Source organism: Manacus candei, unplaced genomic scaffold (genome assembly GCF_025592945.1).
Source record: "Manacus candei isolate 608988 ecotype Guabito, Panama unplaced genomic scaffold, ASM2559294v1 h1tg000086l, whole genome shotgun sequence".
Lineage (NCBI taxonomy): Eukaryota > Metazoa > Chordata > Aves > Passeriformes > Pipridae > Manacus > Manacus candei.
The window spans coordinates 4956995-4975241 of record NW_026138134.1 but is presented as its reverse complement, the minus strand read 5'-3'; the positions used below and the strand labels follow the sequence as shown (position 1 = coordinate 4975241).

Genomic DNA, 18247 nt, shown 5'->3' with positions numbered 1-18247 from the left:
GAGAAACAGGAGGGAGAAGTGGTCTCAGAGGGAGCTGGCCTCCCCCAACCACCCCTCTATCCATGAGGAAAAGCAGAGGCTCTTTTAGCCAGAGTCTGATTTGCATGCTGGAGGTGCTGATCTCCCTGCCCAGAGCTCTGAGGGAGGGAGATTAGGCTCTTGAAGTTAAAATTAGGTTCTGTTGAATATTCCTCCCCCCTGGCTGAAGGCAGCAGGATGGTTCTGTTGCGTCACAGCTGAATCACAGCGTCCTCCCAAGCACTGGGGGACTGGTCCCTGCCATCCGTGGTGGGAATTGGGCTTTGCTGCAGTGACACTGATGCTTGGATGGGTAAATCAGAGCTGTTGGGTGTGATGAGCCCGGATCAAAGCTTGGAGGTGCTTAATTGGAGTAGCTGGCATCCACTGCAGCAGCAAGAGGAGATGAGTCATGGAGCAGCACCACTGAGGACGTGCCTTCCTTCCACCATCTGCCCCCAAGGTGGAGGGCAGAGCCTCCAAAACCACGCTGGCAGGGACAAGCTTGGAGGTTTGGCTGTCTTGGGCACTGCTGGGTAAGACTGACCCACCTTGGTGGCGTTCTGGGGCCAGCACACCGGGCTGTTGGACCACCACGAGCCCCAGGGAGCTGCTGCAGGGAGGACGTGTGAGAAGGCAGCTCCTGCCCTGAGCAGGGACAGGTTTTTGGCACTGCAGAGCAGGTGGGGGGTGCACCAGAGGGTTAATGTCTCTGCTGACCTGTTGTGGGGGTGCCTTGTAAAGGTAATGGAGCATCCACAGGCAGGCCAGCCCGATGGCTGTCACTCACCAGAGCCATATGGTGGGTTCTGTGCAGTAACTCGCCCTATAAATTCCCTTATTGTGCTGTTTATCCCTCCAGATTGGCCACTGGCACGTGTCTGAAGGACTCAGCATGGACAACAGGATCTTCTCCTCCAACATATCAGACAGTCTGTTCAACACCACGCTCATTGTCACCACCATCCTGGTAAGTGAGGGGGTCACCTGCAGTTCCCACTGGCTCCCAACTCACAGGGGTGTCGATCAGCTGGAATATCCCTCCCTCTCCCTGCCCCCCTGGACCCCCAGCATGAGGCACTGCATGCTGATTCCATCCAGAGCAGGCCATCAAATCTCTAATTACGGCACTGAGGACAATTCATGACAGTGTAATTAAACTCAAGTCGATGTTTCATATGGAAATGATATTTGATGAGTTCAGAAGCAGCTGGGGAGAGGGCTGAGATGGGGATACGTTGCCATTTTACATTCATCTCTGAATGATGGTCTTGTTTTGAGTACAGCTGGTAAGTTGGAAGGGACAATTGTCCCTTCAACCCATAAAATTATAAAAATTGGCCAAGATGGGCTCAATTTTGATGAAGACTTCACATTTACAGGCACCACCTTATTCAACGGGTTTCCCCTTCCGGGTGCTACCTGTCCAGTGATTTTTTTTTTTTTCAATGCCTCTGCTCCTTCCTTAAAGACACCCAAAATCCTATTTCCTCATGTCCCACAAAGTTTGAAAGGGGGGCAGGCTGGAGAAGTGGCTCTTTGCCAAGAGAAACTGAGTCTGTGTGTCCTGCTGTGACTCAGAGCAGTCACTGGGCTGCTCTGGGCATGTCCCAGTTGGAAGCAGCCCCCAGAGCGTGATCTCTTATCCTAAACTGAGATAAATCCACTCAGCAGAGCCCAGTGTGGAAACAGCCCTGATGGCTTTACACCCCCTGCACCAAGCTTTCCATATCAATTATATCCATACTGGCATGGTGTGCCCCTTCTACTGGGGTTGGATCTTTAAGGCCACTTCCAACCCAGACCATCCCACCACTCCACGAGCCCCTGCCACCCTGGCACTGCCCTCCCCTCTCCGTGCTGGCTAAGATGGGAATGACAGCTGCCCAGTTTCACTGCAGGAAAACCCTTACTTAATGCTGAAGTGGAACCACCAGGAGCTGGAAGGCAACGACCGCTACGAGGGCTTCTGCGTGGACATGCTGAAGGAGCTGGCCGAGATCCTACGCTTCAACTACAAGATCCACCTCGTTGGGGACGGGGTTTATGGTGTCCCCGAGGCCAATGGCACGTGGACAGGGATGGTGGGCGAGCTCATTGCCCGGGTAAGTGAATTAACTCTGCTCTTTTTAACTCTACTCTTTTTAACTCTGCCCTGCCGGGACCTGGCGAACGCAGAGCCCTGATGGGGTTTTTTTTTAAGTGCTCCAGGACGAGAAGGACTGAGTGGGGGGTGTTTTAGTCCATTTGTGAGGCTTTGAAGGGTGTGTTCTCCCAGTGGCAGATGGGTTTGTTGTGGTGGCGTGACAGCAAGAGCAGGAGCAGCAGGGCCCCAAGTGGGTGCTCCCAGTGGGTGCTCACTCTGCTGGAAAAGACACCTGAACTCTGGGATCCTGCGTAAGAACTTGTTACAGAGTGGATTATTTTTTCTTGGTGGAATGATGAATGAAAGCTTGCAACAGAAAAACATACAGGGCTTGGTATGAACTAGAAAAAAACCCTCAAAACCAGACTGTTCGGGAAGGAAGCAAGTAAGAATCACATTTCTACCCAGAAAAGTTTTGGGAGATTCAATTCAGCTTCTTAACTCTGAGTTTTTTGTCTGGTTGGGTTTTTTTTTTGGAGAAGAACACTTTCTGTTTGCTTGAAGCACGTGGATTGAGGTCTTTTCGCTGCTGTGCTCTGTGGTGCTGCTGCCCAGCAATAAAGCTGGGTGCTTTTTACTGAGTTTGACCATAATTCTGTGTACACTTGTGCCCATTCAGCCTCTACCCCCTGTCCCTGCTCTTTGTTTTCCTCAGCAGCTAAAGGCAGCCCTGCCCCAGGGTTCCTGGAGCTTAAATACAGCTCACAAAATGCTCTGAGATCCTTAGTAAAATAGGCTCAGCCAAAGCTAACAGTAAGATTGATGCTGTTTAAGCCAACTTTTCCTTACTCACTTATTTCTACCCTGTCTCATCATTACCAAAGCTGCGAGAACCCAGCCACACTTTCTCAGCTGGTGGCAAATCCTCAGTGTGTCTGTGATAATCCCACCACTGTGGGAGAGGAGATCTTGAGTCCCTCCATCATTTACCTCCTGCAGAGCAGAGGAACAAGGGCCCAAATCCATCCCCTGTGGCTCCAGGCAGGGATCTGGGGCTCCTGCCACAGCTTTCCTCCCAGCTATAGGGGATGAGTGAACATCAATTTATTGATTTATTGGGTGGTGTTTGGTTGAAGGTTGGAGTTGAGGATCTTGGAGGTCTTTTTCAACCCTTAATGGTTATGGAATCATCATCTAGAAGATGCCCAGTGGCCTCTCTCTGCTTCTTCCCCACATGGCGAAGGGGACCCGGGTGATGCTCATCCTACTTGAGGAGTTTGAGCCGAGTGCCTCAGGTCAGGTGGGACAACTCTTAAGCCTGAAAGAGGGATTTTGGGATTTGCTGAGGGTCAGAGACAGGTCATGGAACAGACTGCAGATTCTCCTGAGCCGGCTCCTGTCTCCTGGGTCGCCCTTTCCCAGCGGAGCGATGGTTCCCAACGCCAGCTGAGATCCCACCTCCATCTGCTCTTTCAGCAGAGCCTTCTGCACGGCTGTTTGCAAATGCTCCAGGCTATTGGCACAGCTTTTCCCCATCTTTCTCTGCCTGTGTATGTACATGCACACACAATTACCCTCGTGCAGCATTCCTGGCGGGAGGCAGGAGGGAAGGCACCGAGAGCAGCGAGTGATCTGTGCAGACAAAGGAAGGGAACAGCCACCAGACTTTTGGCCTACTAACCCTGGCAGTGCCTCCCCGTTAAATGGGAGCTTCTGGAGGCTCGTTTTTCTTTGGTGGTAGGTGCTTTAACTTCATCTCCTCGCGGAAACCGTTTGTTTCTGCTGCAGCTCGAGCCTTATTTAGGAGGATTTTTACTTCTTGCTTCAGCAAGGCAGAGCTGGCGAAGCCTGTGAGGCTGAATCACAAGTTGGAGAAGAGAAGCAGCTTTCTCTGCTTTGTTCTTGCTGTGTCCCCGAGAGTCTTTATAGTGGTTTCAGCAAGTTTTTGATCAATCCCAGGGACTGGCACTTTGGATCAGGTCAGCCAGGGCAGAGCTGGCTGTGTGCTTGGTGTTGTGTTTGCTCAGGGCTGCTTGGGACGTGGTTTTCTGAGGGCATTGCACTGTCCAAGGGGTTCCTCTCTGTCCTTGACATCCCCCAGAGGAGTTTTCCCTTGCTTCCAGCCCCTTGTTCATCCCTTATCCCATGGGATCCAGCAGATCCTGTGTTAGGGGCACACATTCCTCTTTTGGTGGGTCTAACCCTTGGACACTCTTCTCCATCCAACCTTTAGCACAGAGAAGGCATCAGCTGCAACACAAACCTACCACAGGGGTCCCAAATCTTACCCAAAATGAAAGCTCTGCACCTGCCTCTGTGCAGCACAATATTATTGTAGGCAAGTGGTTCCTCCTTTGCCCTGATCAGCCGTCAGAAAATAAGGTTTGACTCACACACACTTAATGTGCAGGACCAAAAGGTCAGAGAATTATCCAGCTCCATGCAGTGCCTTTCCTGTAATCCCCCTGTGGCACTGAATCTCCTCAGAGCAACTCTGGGCTGTATGGGAAAAGTGTTTCATTTTATTGCTTCTAAATTAACCAGCTATTGATTTATTCTTAAGAGCTGAAAATTCCATTACAGCTAATTGTGCACCATGATATGATTGAGCAGGATGCCACATAAACATAAATTTGTGCTTGACCCAAATTTTCCAGTACATATCTTATCGACCTGCTCACAGAACAAATGGAGGGGGAAGGAAGAGGGGGATTGGGGTGGCTTGGGAAGAGCTGTAGAGACACCTCTATCTGTGTCAGCAGCCTGACCTGTCATCAGAGCAGGAATCCTGTACTCTTTGGGATCAGCTGCTGGAGGTTTGGCTTGGGAGAAATCACTTGGAAGGACTCATAGAATCACAGGGTGGTTTGGGTCAGAAGGAACCTTATTCCACCCCCTGCCATGGGCAGGGACATCCTCCCTTATCCCAGGTTGCTCCAAGCCCCCTCCAGCCTGGCCTTGGACACTTCCAGGGATGAGGCAGCCACAGCTTCTCTGGGCAACCTGTGCCAGGGCCTCCCCACCCTCCCAGGGAAGAATTTCTTCCCAATATCCCATCTAAACCTACTCTCTGTCACTTTGAAGCCATTCCCCCTCGTCCTCTCACTACAGTTCCTAATGAAGAGTCCTTTGAGCTCATTCTTTTGTGAAAGATGTCCCAAACTCAGAAGACACGGGGCTAATTTGCCCCTCTGAGCATGCAGGGCAGGCAGATTGAGCACCTAGCTCCTCCCTGGAGGAGCAGGGCAGTGAAGCTGCTCTCCCCCGTCAGCATTCCCAGCTCTGGCACAGCCTGTGGTCTCCAGCAGTTCAGCTGACACTGCACACGTGTGCTGCCCACAGCAAACAAGCAAGGGGCAGCAGCAAATCTTCCCATCTCCTATTTTTTGGCATCAGAGCCCTGGGGGACAATTGGGCTGGAAGAATTATGTCTGGCTCCTTCCCGCTGCAGTGCAGGCTCTGGCTCACAGTCCCTGCTGGTTGTCTGCTCTTGCCTTTCTCTCCCTCTCTCCCCAGCACATCCTCAAGCTGAAATGAATTCCCTGGCATGATACAGACCAAGGAATGTATTTTCACAGCAGTGTGACAGCCTTCTCCTTGTTCCACAAAGCCTGCAGTTGCTGTCCTGGCAGCTCAGTGCCTCACAGTGCCTTGGTGCTCGTCTCCCTTCCTCCTCCACATGGAATTGTGTCTGTTTGGGGGATCCCTCAGCAGCACTTCCTGAATTTACCCATTGCAGGAACACCCTGGGGTGTAGAGGGGAGCTAATGGGAGATGCTGTGGATTGGGTTTGATTTGTTGGCAGGATTTGATGCTGCAGTTTTGATAAAAGACCTCCCCAAAAACCTCCCTCTGACGCAGCCTGGGTACCTCTGGCTGGCTGGGTTTTTTTCCAGGAGGTGACAGTCCCCTGTCCTGCTCACCTGTGGCAGGATGGCTGGGGTGGAAGGGACTGGTGTGTGCTTTGTGCAGCCTCTAACAGCTGCCCAGGCTTCCTTCAGCACTGTTTAGTAACAAATCACCTTTGGTGATGCCAACACAGCAGATCCAGGAGTGTTTCCAGGGCAGGTGTATTTGGGTGAGGCTGGTGCTGGTGTAGGAGGCATCTAAAGGTGCTTGTAATGATGAGTGGGTGACTGTGCAGGATCATTTGGGGAGTGAGATGGTGTGGAATAATGCTGGACCTTTGATGTGTGTCAGTGGTTTGAGTGTGTCCTGGCTCAGTGATGATCAGAGCTCTTTTCCAAGTGAGGGGAGATGAAGTTGTCCATCTCCTGGAAGGGTATGGCCTCGGGACCAGCAACACCCAGAACTGAAAGGACCTTAAAGCTTTGTGGTGATGGTTTTCCACCTTCCTTGCTGGTGGCCAGGTGGTGCTTTCCCTTCAACTGCTCCGAAGAGATGGCAGGAAGGGGAAAGGAGGGAGAAGATGCTTGAAAACTGGCAGAATCCTGCTCTCCTCTCAGTGGGTGTTGGTGCTCAGTGAGAAAAGCTGTGTGTGGGTGGAGGGAGGGAGGGGGAGTCTGTTTGCACGCTGTCTGTGCTGGCAAGTGTGCCATGGGGGGGCTCAGGGGGTGGGGGAGCGAGGAGGGGTGTGGGGGTTGTTGTGCAAACACGGCCAGGGACGGGCAGAGGGGTTTGCATCGAGCTGCTGGTGCTGCCAAAATCACCCCCAACACGGGGAGCGTGGGCTGGAGTGGGCTCACTGCATTCTTTGGGTTCCCCATTCCTGGGGCTTCACTTTGACTGGCCTTTGCCATGGGCACAGAGAACTCCTGGCACACACTTTGTCCTGCCATCCATGGATAGTCCAGGTGAAGGAGGATGGGTGAGGGCAGACCTGAGGCTGACATCTGCCCTGGTTGCTGGTCATCCCACCCTGACTGTGGCTTAAAGGGAGGGCTGCAGCCTCCAGGGTTCTCAGGCTGTCACTTTTCACATGGCAGAATTCCTGCGTGTCCTTAAAAAAAAAAACCCAAACACCGATTTGGGGTGACCCTCAGTTAAAGGCCCTGCCTTTAAATGCAAGAATGTGCATCTGAGCAGACAACCTGGGTGCTGCTCAACCTGAAATAGCTGCTGTCAGGTCAGGTGGGCAGCTGGAGCAGGAGCAGCCAGCACACTGATCCCCTGGCAGAGCTGTGCCTGTCGTGCCATGGGACAGATCTGCAGATGCAGAACTGCTCTGCCAGTGCTGCAGAGATGCAGGTGAGCAGGATGCAGCCAAACTGCCCTGCAGGGGCTGCTGCTGGTGTCAGGGTCGCATGGAATAGCAGGGAACCTCTGGAGGTCACCCTGCACAGAGCAGGGTCGCCTCCAGCCAGGTGCTCACCCTGCATCCCAACAGGTTTCCAGCGGGACAGGCGCCAGCACTGGGTCTGCAGGGGGGTAATACCTGGTGGCTGGGTGGGTCTGGAGGTTGAACAGCTATTTCACCTTTCTAGAAAGCTCTTCAGGCCCACAGAGAGCTCTCCCTGCCCTTGGCCACGCTGTCAGTGCTCTGTGGGCAGCGCTGGGGAGAAGATGCTGCCACGAGCACCCAGGGGATGGAGCTTCCAAGGTGCTGTTCCAAGGGACGACTCCTCCTGGAAGGGATCCCAGCCCTGTCCTCCTCCTGGCTTGTTTTCCGTGAGTTTGACACAGGCACAGCCCAAAGCCTCGCCCCACTCAGACTTCCTCGCCGTGTTTTGTCTCCGCAGCCTGGCAGAGGGTGGTGAGGCGCTGTGGGGCCGGGGCAGGGCTGTTCTCCCGGCTGCTGTCCCATGCCGTGGGAGGCTCTGGAGGGATCCTCTCCTGCCGGGCTGACGTCAAGCCCCATTCATCACCATTAGCGCCGGGCTGAGCCCTGTCAGCGCCCGCGGCGAGGAGGCGGATGCCGCCCCTGGACTGGCAGTCCCTGCAATTTGCTTCTTAAGGCTCCTTAATTGTTGTTCCTCCGCGGGAGCCGGCTCAGCCCCCGTGTTTAACCGGTGGCAGCCAGAGCCTGTGTGCTGATGCAGGCAGAGCCCACGGGAATGCCAGGTTTGGTGCTGGTGTGGCAGCTTTTATCTCACACACCAGCCCGCCCCACCCGGGCTGCCTCTCGCCTGGTGAGAGTCTGGCCGTGCTTTAGTGGTGCTTTGTTAAAAGAAGTGTCTGTGTCTGCTCCCAAAATGCTCTGGGTCTTTTTCTAAGCCTATTTCATGCTGACATTTATAGCTGCAACTGGGCTGGGAGGACGAAAACCCCTTCTTCCCCCCATCCTTTTCCTCCTGTTCTCCCCTTTCCCCCGAGCCCAAATGTGGACAAGAGTGCAAGAAGCACAAGGCAAAATCCATCTCTTTGCTTAGCCCTTAAAATTCCAACTCCTGCCCGTGCTCAGAGGGGGGAGGCTGGCGGGTGCTGAGGTTTGCAGAGCTCTTCTGTAGCTCAGTGAATCACAAGAAGTTTTGTGAACACGGGGAAGCAAAGTTGAAAGCATGAAATGGGTGATACTCAGGCAGAGAATTCTTTGCGTGCCATTCCCAGATCAAAGCTTCTCGATGTCAGGAATCAGCTCCTAACTTGCATGACTCTGAGCCTGCAGAGAGAGAGAGAGAGAGAAGCTCTGACAGATAAAGCCATGAGGAGCTGGGTCTCTGCTGCACAGAAGGTGCAGCTCGGGAGAAGGGAGATGGAGCTGGGCACAGGTTGGAGCAGGTGCTGCACCTCTGATGTGGCAAAAGTGCTGAAATGACAAAGGTCCCTTCAAACTCAGGATATTCTGTGATTCTACATGTTCTGAAAGGGTCTCAAAGGATGACAACTGGGAGAATAATCAGAGTTTTTTTGTAATTACAAAGTTCACTGATGGCATCCTGAGCTGGGTAAATCTGGGGACAGTGTTGCTCCTCTCATCACCACCTTTGTGTTGGCCCTTGGATGGGAGTAGAAATGTCCTCAGAGCTTTGGCATGAAATACCTTTGACGTGGCTTATTTACCATCCCTTTAGTGTGGGGCTTTGCTGCTAGAATTGTGTTTACTTTGGAGAGCTGGCAGAAGAAATCCATTGTCAGACTAAGCTGGATCTTCAGCAGGGGCTTTGCTGGGAGAGCTCTCCCCAGGACAATAGTACCTGCAAACCCTTTTAAGTAGAGACAAGAGAGGTTTAGGAAGCTTTAGGCTTTCCTTGTAGATAAAATTCTTCACATGCCACGTTGCACAGATGAACTGATCCCATTTTAGTAATCTGCTGGTGTTTACACAGGGCTCAACCGCTCACACACCACGTTGTGATTATTGGTGTCTTTTAAAAAGCCTGTGGGTAAATGTCTGGCTAGGCAGAAATTCTCCTTAGCTCATAATTCATCCCAGCCTGAACCTCTTAGGAATCTGTAATAGCTGCTTGGAAACAAGTGCAAAAATCTGGCACTGAGCATGTCCAATAAAACACTCCTGCCTGGACTGTCACCTTCTCCATGACCCCCTTCACTGGGATTGAGGATCACCTTGACTTTCTTTTCCCTCTCCTCCATCCTGCTGCCTCCAGCACTGCTGCTCTTCCCTCTTACAACTCCAGCCTTTCCCAGGACCATCAGCAGGCCTGATGGTGCCTTGGCTTCTGCACAGACCTTGTCAAATTTAGGGACAACAGGTGCAAACAGCTTTTCTTTCCCCCTCCCTTCTTCCACGTGCATAATCATCTTCCTGCAAAGCAGTCAAGCAAATGGATAAGGGACTGGAGGAGGTTTCATTTTTACAGAAAGCAATTACAGACCTTAAAAGAGCTAAAGTAATAAAAATAATATTTAAAATTCAAATCCCTTATCTATATTACAAGGGTATTAACACGGGAAGGAATTATTTTTATTTTTTTCCTTCCCCCTAATCTCATTTGCTTTGCAAGTCAATCTGCAAACTTTAATGCCAGTCCTCTGAATTTTTTTGGAGGCTGATCTGCTGTTTGGGAAGTCTGGGGTTGGCAGGTTTGTGAACTTCATGACTCAGGGGATGTGGGTAACAATTCTGCTTTTCTTTCTTACCTGTGCCACTTGCAAGGTGCAAGGAAGGGCCAGCTGTGCTCAGCAGGGGCTTGGGAAGGGGGAGGTTGTATCTTCTGTAGATAAACACGACATTTATTGTTCTGATGGCCCCTGTTTTGCCAGGTTTTACAGCATTAAATGAATAGAAATGGCAGTGAGGCCGAGAGCAGGGGCTGCTGTTGTGTTTGCTGTCAGCACAGTGGGGTCCCCACGGGGAGCCTGTGAGTGCAGAGAGAAAAACATCCAGATGAGGAAGGGAAAAAGGGGGAGAATGGTCTGTAGCATCCATGAAACCCTGGAGTGTGTTAGAGCAGGGCTTGTGTGAAAGCCACCCAGGGAGAGGGACGTGCGAGCCCAGCCTGAACCAGCACCAGCAAAACATCCTCGTTTTGGGATGGCCCAGAAAGGTGGGACATCCCCCCTCCAGGGGCAGATGTCCTGTGGGTGGCCCCAGGTGTGGCTTTGCTGCTTTCTCAGGCTCAGGGCCCTGACCTTCTCCGTTCTCCTCTCTCTCCAGAAGGCTGACTTGGCTGTGGCAGGGCTGACGATCACGGCGGAGAGGGAGAAGGTGATTGATTTCTCTAAGCCCTTCATGACTCTGGGAATTAGCATTCTCTACAGAGTTCATATGGTAAGAGACTTACTTTATAACCATTTATGTCCCTCCATTATTTGCATGCAAACGTGCCTGGTTGTAGAAGGAAAATGAACGACTCATAAAAATATTTGGGTTTCATATTTAAACGGAAATTGGCTTGACCTTCATTTCCTTCTCTGTGTGTCAGCTTGGTGGATTCAATTCCTGCTCAAAACCCCTGCCCTTTGGCTCCTCTTCTCCATCCTCCCTGGGCACAAGATGCTTTTTTGGGGGTCACAGGGTGGCTTTATTTTGGCTTTGAGCCTGCTGGGTGAGGTGTGCTGAGCGCCCTTAACGCTGCACTGGAGTTTTAAAATCATGGAATCACAAACTGGTTTGGGTTGGAAGGACCTTAAAAACCACCCAGTTCCATGCCCTACCACGGGCAGAGACACCTTCCACTAGCCCAGGTTGCTCCAAGCCCCGTCCAACCTGCCCTTGGACACTTCCAGGGATGGGGCAAACATTTTCTCTGGAACAAAAGCAGTTTTTTCAGCATCTCTCTCTGGTTGCCTCTCCACTGCATTCAATGATCTTCAGCAGCTCCAGCAGCAGCAGCAGTGGTGTGGTTTTCCACTGCCACCCAAAAAGCAGGTCAGGCATCACATTTAGCAGCTTTGGAGCCAAACAGGTGGGAATGTGCCCAGGGGGTTTATGTTGTGTCACTGCTTTGCTCAGACAACACTTGTTGTCTTACATTCCCATAGATTCCCTCTTATTTGCATCCTCCACTGCTTTATCTTCTCCCTGAAGCTCAGGAGAGGACAGATTTTCCCCTGTTACTCCCATATGGGAGCCCCCAGTTTCCCCAGTGTCACAGGCTCTGGCAGCCAGGCCCTGTGCAACAGGATGTCTTGTCATTCCCAATCTGCATTTTGGAAATGTTCGTGCTTTGCACAGTGTCGAGTGTGATGCAAATGGCAGTGGCTTGGTCTCTGTCAGCTCAACAATAGCAGCCAAAAGGATAAAACCACTCAAGCTGCCTCTGCCAGCCCCCTCTCCACCCGGGAGGCTGCTCAGGATGCAGCGTTGGGGAGGAACAGAAGCAAATTCATGCATCTATCTCTTGTGCTGAGTGGCTCCTGCCAAGAGCAAACAAGTAATTAAAATCTAGTTAAAATTCTGTTTCCTCTGGTACGTGCAGAATTTAGGATCGATGACTTAACTGATCAAACAAAAAATAAAAAAAGGGACTGACTCTTCAAGCTCCTGGAAATCAGATGTCATTGTCCCCTCCTCACTGCAGTTGCTTGGTCACACCACCAACTTCCCTGTGGATCTGGGAGGTGTTTCTGCCAGTGCCTCTGGGATTATTATCGAGTTTGGGGATTGAGTTCTGTGCTATTTTAGGAAGGAAATCCTTCCCTGTGAGGGTGGTGAGGCCCTGGCACAGGTTGCCCAGAGAAGCTGTGGCTGCCCCAGCCCTGGAAGTGTCCAAGGCCAGGTTGGAGCAACCTGGGCTAGTGGGAGGTGTCCCTGCCCATGGATGAGCTTTAAGGTCCCTCCAACCCAAACCATTGTGGGATTCTGTGATTCTGTGCACGTCCTGCCTTGGATTCACACCATAATCTTGAGCAAGTCTGTTAAAGCATCATTCCCTGAGCAGCTTCCCCCCCTCCAGAGGAAGCACAGGACTGTTGGTGCAGGGTTTGCACAGGCTCTGCTCTGTATGTGTGAGGCATTTGCTGCTGCCTGGGGGAGCTCCACAGGAACGTGTCTGACACATCTATTTAGGGTGGAAGTTCCTCGGGGCAGGGAGCATCTGCTGCTCGTGCTGGTACCAGAGTAACACAGCACAGCCCTGCTCCAGCCTGCAGGACTTCACCAAACTGAGCAGGATTAATAATTACAGACCTCAGAAGTGTTTGGAAAATAATGCCCTGCTGTTATCAGGACTCTTCAGCTGCCTGATAAAGGGCCCAGTTAGGATTTGGGAAGGGGAACTGCCCAATGACCCTGGCAGGCTTGCAAACACATCTCCTAGGGCAGGTCACCCCAAAGGGAGCCCCACTTTGCTGCACTGAGGCCACGAGTGATGGCAGGGGCAGCCAGGAGCAGGGAGATCCCCATCAGGGAAGCTCAGAGCCCCCCCTTCCCTCTCCAGCACTTGGCACCTCTTTGTCCAGCCCTTCCCTGCTCAGCTTGAGGAGAGTGTCTGAGAGCTGTGTGCCAATTAACTCATCAAACTGGTAAATATTTGTCTAACAAGACAGTTAATTGCTCTGGTTTTCCTTTAAGGATGTGGTTTGCAGAGCAGCCCCATCTGCTTCCATCCCCCCCCCCTTCCCCATCCCCATCCCAAAACCCACCTCTGCAGTGTCAAAAACTGCAGCTGACGTGTGTTAATCACGGCTCAGATCAGATGCAGCCTAATAAATAACCACAAATGAGTTTCTCCCTTGCTGAGGAGTTGTCTCCACGCCCTGGTCTCCTCCCAATGCGATGACATTTTATTTTAATTCCCATGCAACTCCAGTGGCAAGTTGATTTCTCGCCCCTTTCTCCTCCCCACGCCGCCAACCTCAACCACCACAGTGCCTGTGCCTCTTGTCACACATAACCAAATATGGCAGCTCTGAACAGGGCTGTCATTTTTCTCAATTTCACTTGTTGTGATATAATCAAGTATGGATTTCTGACACAGGAGCTCTAACAGGCTCTCGGGCTGCTCAGAGAAAAGGCTTGTTTTGTTTCATGAGGTTCCCACTCCCGGCCAGTGGGACCTGTGGGTGGCAGGGGGTGGATGAGGAGCCCTGAGCAGTCACTGGGCTTGGCAGAGGGCTGAAATCAGGTGCCCAGTGCCATTTCTGCACAGGGGGATAAGTCAGGTTTATTTGTAGCGTGCTTTGCTCACACACCTGCCCCTGGAGCAGGGAAGGAGGGATTAGACACAATTCTGGCTTGTCAGCCCTGAGAGTCCTCACTGAGCACCCCCTCAAAGAGGAAATGTAGATTTGGTGAGGACACTGGAATAGCTGAGTTTGGGCCAAGGGAACTGAGCCTTAAAGTTTCTACTTGATCGCTGCAAAAGACACAGAATGGGAAGGATGGAATGAAAAATCCTTGCCAGCCGAGGCAGAGGGGCTGAGGGGAGCTGAGCACTCCTCCTGCTGAGCATCCTGCATCCCTGGAGCAGGGATGGGAGCAACTGCTGGCCCCAGCAGCCTGTGTTTGGCTTCTTCTTACTGACTCCAGACAAAGGACCTTGGAGAAGGATCTGCATCTGGATCTGCATCTGGATCAGACGTGGTCACCCTAAAATACCCACGCTCTGGTTTGGGGAGACCAAATGCACTGCAGTTGGACTGAGCACAGATCAACCTTTCTGCTTTTCCAGGCTGTTTTTTTGCTTTCCTTCTGACTTCCAGAGGCAGCAGGGAGTTCTCTTGCCTGCCTTTTTTAGGGCTAAACATCTGTGAGAAATGACATGGGTAGGACTGACCCTTTCTGCAAGAGGGAACGGGGCTCTTGGGTCCCTTCAGACCCTGTGTGTGCAGGGCAGGGAGTCATCAGGTCTCTTACAGACCTGACCACAGACAAATCCAGGACCAAACAGCCCTGTTCCTCCTCCTCTTCCCCAATGTCCTGCTCATCCAGGCTCTCTGGTCACCAGTGTGTTCCCAGAAAACTGGTTCTCACTGGCTGAAAGCGAAGACTTCCAAGAACAACTCAGGAGGGTAAATGAACCTCTCCCACTTCCATCTGAGCATTTGGAGGAGGCCTTCATCAATTATTGGGCATTTTGAACATGTCTATTCCAGGAAAAATAGCTCTTCCAATTAACTGAGCTGTATTGGGACCGGCTAAAAATATCTGACAGGCTCCAGATATTGTCATTCCCATCTTCAAAACAGACAGATAAGAGAAGAGAGAGTTTGTGCCCTCCGTGGGAACAGAATATCTTTATTCTTATCCACAACTGTGAATGAAAGGAATATGTAGCAGCAGCCTGAAAATGACTGTAGCTGAAAAGAACCAGAAGTACTACTACTGTAAAGTCACAGGAGAGATTCACTGCCAAGCTGGAGATTTAAAGCTTCCAACGCAATTTCCTTAATGAGAGTAATTTATTGACAAACTGCCCCAGAAATATAAAGAAGACATCAAGGCCTTAATTGCAGAAAAGGAACTTTGTTACAGGAGCATCTCACGAGGGAGCCTCAGCCAAGGCACTGCCAGTGCCTCTGAGTTTCCTGCCAGTTCTGGGATGCCAGGGAGGATTAAGCTGCCTGGAATGATATTCTGCAGTTTGCTCAGCGAGGGCAGCTGGTGCCCTTCACAACTCCAGGCTCCTATTGCCTCGTTTCATTCCTGAGTGTGTAAAAACCTGTGGAAATAAAGAGGTACCTGAGCCAGTTCAGCTCCAGGTGAAGAAGGGAACCAGGGGCATCCAGGAGAGCAGTGAAGAGAAGAGCTTTGGTTTCCTGTTGGCATGGAGAAATCCCTGATCCTCTGGATGGGATCAGTGAGAAATGCAGAGGGAACACACCTTGAAACCTGCAGAGTTGTGAGATGGTCTCACCCCTCTGAATTGAGAGGAGCAAAGGAGGTTCCTGGACGTGGGAGTCCCTCAAGGATTCCGGGGGTGTAGATTCCAGCAGTATCTCTGGCTCTGAAAGCCCTTGGCTCGGGTGCAGATGCTGGAAAAGCAGCAGCAACTGACCAAAAAATAGGGAAAGGATAAAAGAAAATATTATCTTTGACTGTTTGTACCTCGCCTGTTTATACCAAACACACTAAAATAACCAAATTCAGAAGAGAGACCTTGTCTTCAAGAGAGACTCTGGAATTATACCCTGGACCTTTGCTTGGGAATTGACTGAGAATTAATCTGAGAATGGATGCTGGATGGTCTGAACCACTGTTGCTTAACTCATCTCTCTGTTAAAAGCCTTAATAAGCCAGAATCTCTAAAAAATGCTCGTGCCAGAATGGTTTGGGTTGGAAGGGACCTTAAAGATCATTTAGTTCCTGCCCTCCCACCATGGGCAGGGACGCTGTGGATCCCCAGCTCAAACTCATCCTGTCCTTAAGGATCCAGGAGCAGGAGGTTGTGCTGTGGTGGGTCTTTGCTTCACACAGGGCAGAGTTTGCTGCAGGAGGTTTCTGAGATGTTGCAGTCCCAGCTGGTGACTGGAGCAGAGGATCTCACAAGTCTCCTTGGATATTTTTAGGAGAGGAAGATTTTTGTGCAACAACTGTTGCCTTTTCTAGGAACAACTCGAGAGCCTCCAGAAGAACCACCCAGACCTTGTGAAATCCGGGTTTTTGCATAAGGGACAGGAATACTTCAGCAGTGAAACAGGGAGTTTGGATGGAAATAGAATTAAAAGCGCTGGTCTGAGACTGGGGAAGGAGAAAAAAAATTATTCACCACCTTTGGATTAAGAACAGCTCGAAAATATCAGGACTCTGGGTTTGCTACAGCAGTGGAGGTCGGGTGTTAATCATTACCAGCTATGATTAGTTTATGTGATGCCACAGATGGGCAGGTAGGGCAGTGGATCAGGGAAGAAATGAGGCCTCTGTGTGTCAAAGATGATCTTTTTGTGTAGAGTGAGCAACCTACAGCAGGGCAGTGCTGGGAAGCAGCTGCTGGAGCTGCTCTGAGCAAACAGAGAGAGGCATTTTCAGCACACAGCAAAGAAGTGCCAGTAAGAAACACACTGACAGCCTGGCCAGGATGTGATAAAAGGCTGTTTCCACTCTGACTTTACAGTAAAAGCCTTCCCAGAGCTCTGACTCGTGGGAAGCCTCCCTGTTACAGGTGCTTGGGGGAACTGTGGAGCTGGTTTAGTGATGCCAGGACTGACTTTGTGGTTGGGGCAGGAGATACAGGCTCAAATACACTCACCAGAATGGGAGGTGTTCAGCTCTTGAGGAACTCCTCCTGGAAATTAATCCTCCCTTTGAACAAATTGTGCTGCCATTTGACAAGACTTCAGTGGTGGCAGCGTCCTTGTGAAATTTTAAAACACCTTGAGAGAAGATCAACCTGTTTTTTCTAGCAGTGAGGCCTTACTTTTCAAGGAAAGGTGGTTTGCTGAGAAAAAAGAAAAACAACAGGAAGTTCTGACGCATCCTGGAGATAAAAATACCCTGTTCCCTGAGATAAAAGTAATAATTTTATTGGGTTTTTTTTTTTTTACAAAGAAATAACATTTAAAGGCTGAAGAAAGAAAAGCAGAAGTATCGAAAACATATCTTTTTTTTTTCTTTTCTTCTGTGCAAAAATATTTCTCACCCACCTCTGAGCTCAGGGGAGCCCCTCCTGCTCAGTGAGAGTGGGGTGGGGTGGACAAGGATGGAGGGACCACCCCTCAGAGGTGAGGGGTGCAGCTTATCCTACCATGGGGAGGGCAGGACACCGTGATTGTTTAGTTTTTCTCTCAGTTCACCTCTTTCTTTGCCCAGAGGAACAAAAGTGGGTGAGTGGGGAGAAGAACAGACTTAGGAGATGAATCCCAGTGGGGAGGTGCTGCAGGACTCGGTCACAGCATCACAGAATACACCGAGTTGGAAGGAACCCACAAGGACCATTGAGTCCAACTCCTGATCCTGCACAGGACCATCCCCAAAATCACACCCTGTCCCTGAGAGCGTTGTCCAGGTGCTTCATGAGCTCTGTCAGCCTTGGGGCCTTGCCCTGGGGAGCCTGTTGTCATTTCTTGTGTTGCTGTCACCTGTTTCCCCTGGAAGGCTTTTCCAAAGCCCTGTTTATCCCCCTTCTCCTATTTATTCCCCTTCTCCCCTTTATCTCCCTTCTCCCATTTATCCCCCTTCTCCCATTTATCCCCCTTTTCCCATTTATCCCCCTTCTCCTGTTTATCCCTTTTCTCCCACTTATCCCCTTTTTCCCATTTATCCCTTTTCTCCCATTTATCCCCCTTCTCCCACTTACCTCCCTTCTCCCACTTACTCCCCTTCTCCCATTTATCCCTTTTCTCCCATTTATCCCTTTTCTCCCATTTATCCCCTTTCTCCTACTTATCTCTTTTCTCCCATCTATCCCCTTTTCCCCATTTATCCCCCTTCTCCCATTTATCCCCCTTTTCCCATTTATCCCTTTTCTCCCATTTATCCCCCCTCTCCCATTTATCCCCCCTCTCCCATTTATCCCCCTTCTCCCATTTATCCCTTTTCTCCCATTTATCCCCTTTTTCCCATTTATCCCCTTTTTCCCATTTATCCCCTTTTCCCCATTTATCCCCTTTCCCCATTTATCCCCCTTCTCCCATTTATCCGTCTTCTCCCATTTATCCCTCTTCTCCCATTTATCCCTTTTCTCCTATTTATCCCTTTTCTCCCATTTATCCCCCTTTTCCCATTTATCCCCTTTTCCCCATTTATCCCCTTTTCCCCATTTATCCCCCCTCTCCCATTTATCCTCCTTCTCCTCTTTCTCCCCCTTCTCCCCTTCATCCCCCTTCTCCCACCCCCTCTCAGCATCAGTGCCGCTGCGTTTCCTTCCGCCTCTTCAGAAGGGACCATTCCCTCTGCAGAAC

General features: G+C 50.9%; 1 protein-coding gene across 1 annotated transcript in view; it reads left to right on the top strand.

The window, feature by feature from the left end:
* GRIK4 (glutamate ionotropic receptor kainate type subunit 4) overlaps positions 1-18247 on the top strand; it is a 182379-nt gene that overhangs the window by 152804 nt on the left and 11328 nt on the right. Inside the window, 3 exon segments of the mRNA XM_051812219.1 lie at positions 881-988; positions 1920-2123; positions 10623-10736. Coding sequence (XP_051668179.1) covers positions 881-988; positions 1920-2123; positions 10623-10736 — 426 coding nt within the window.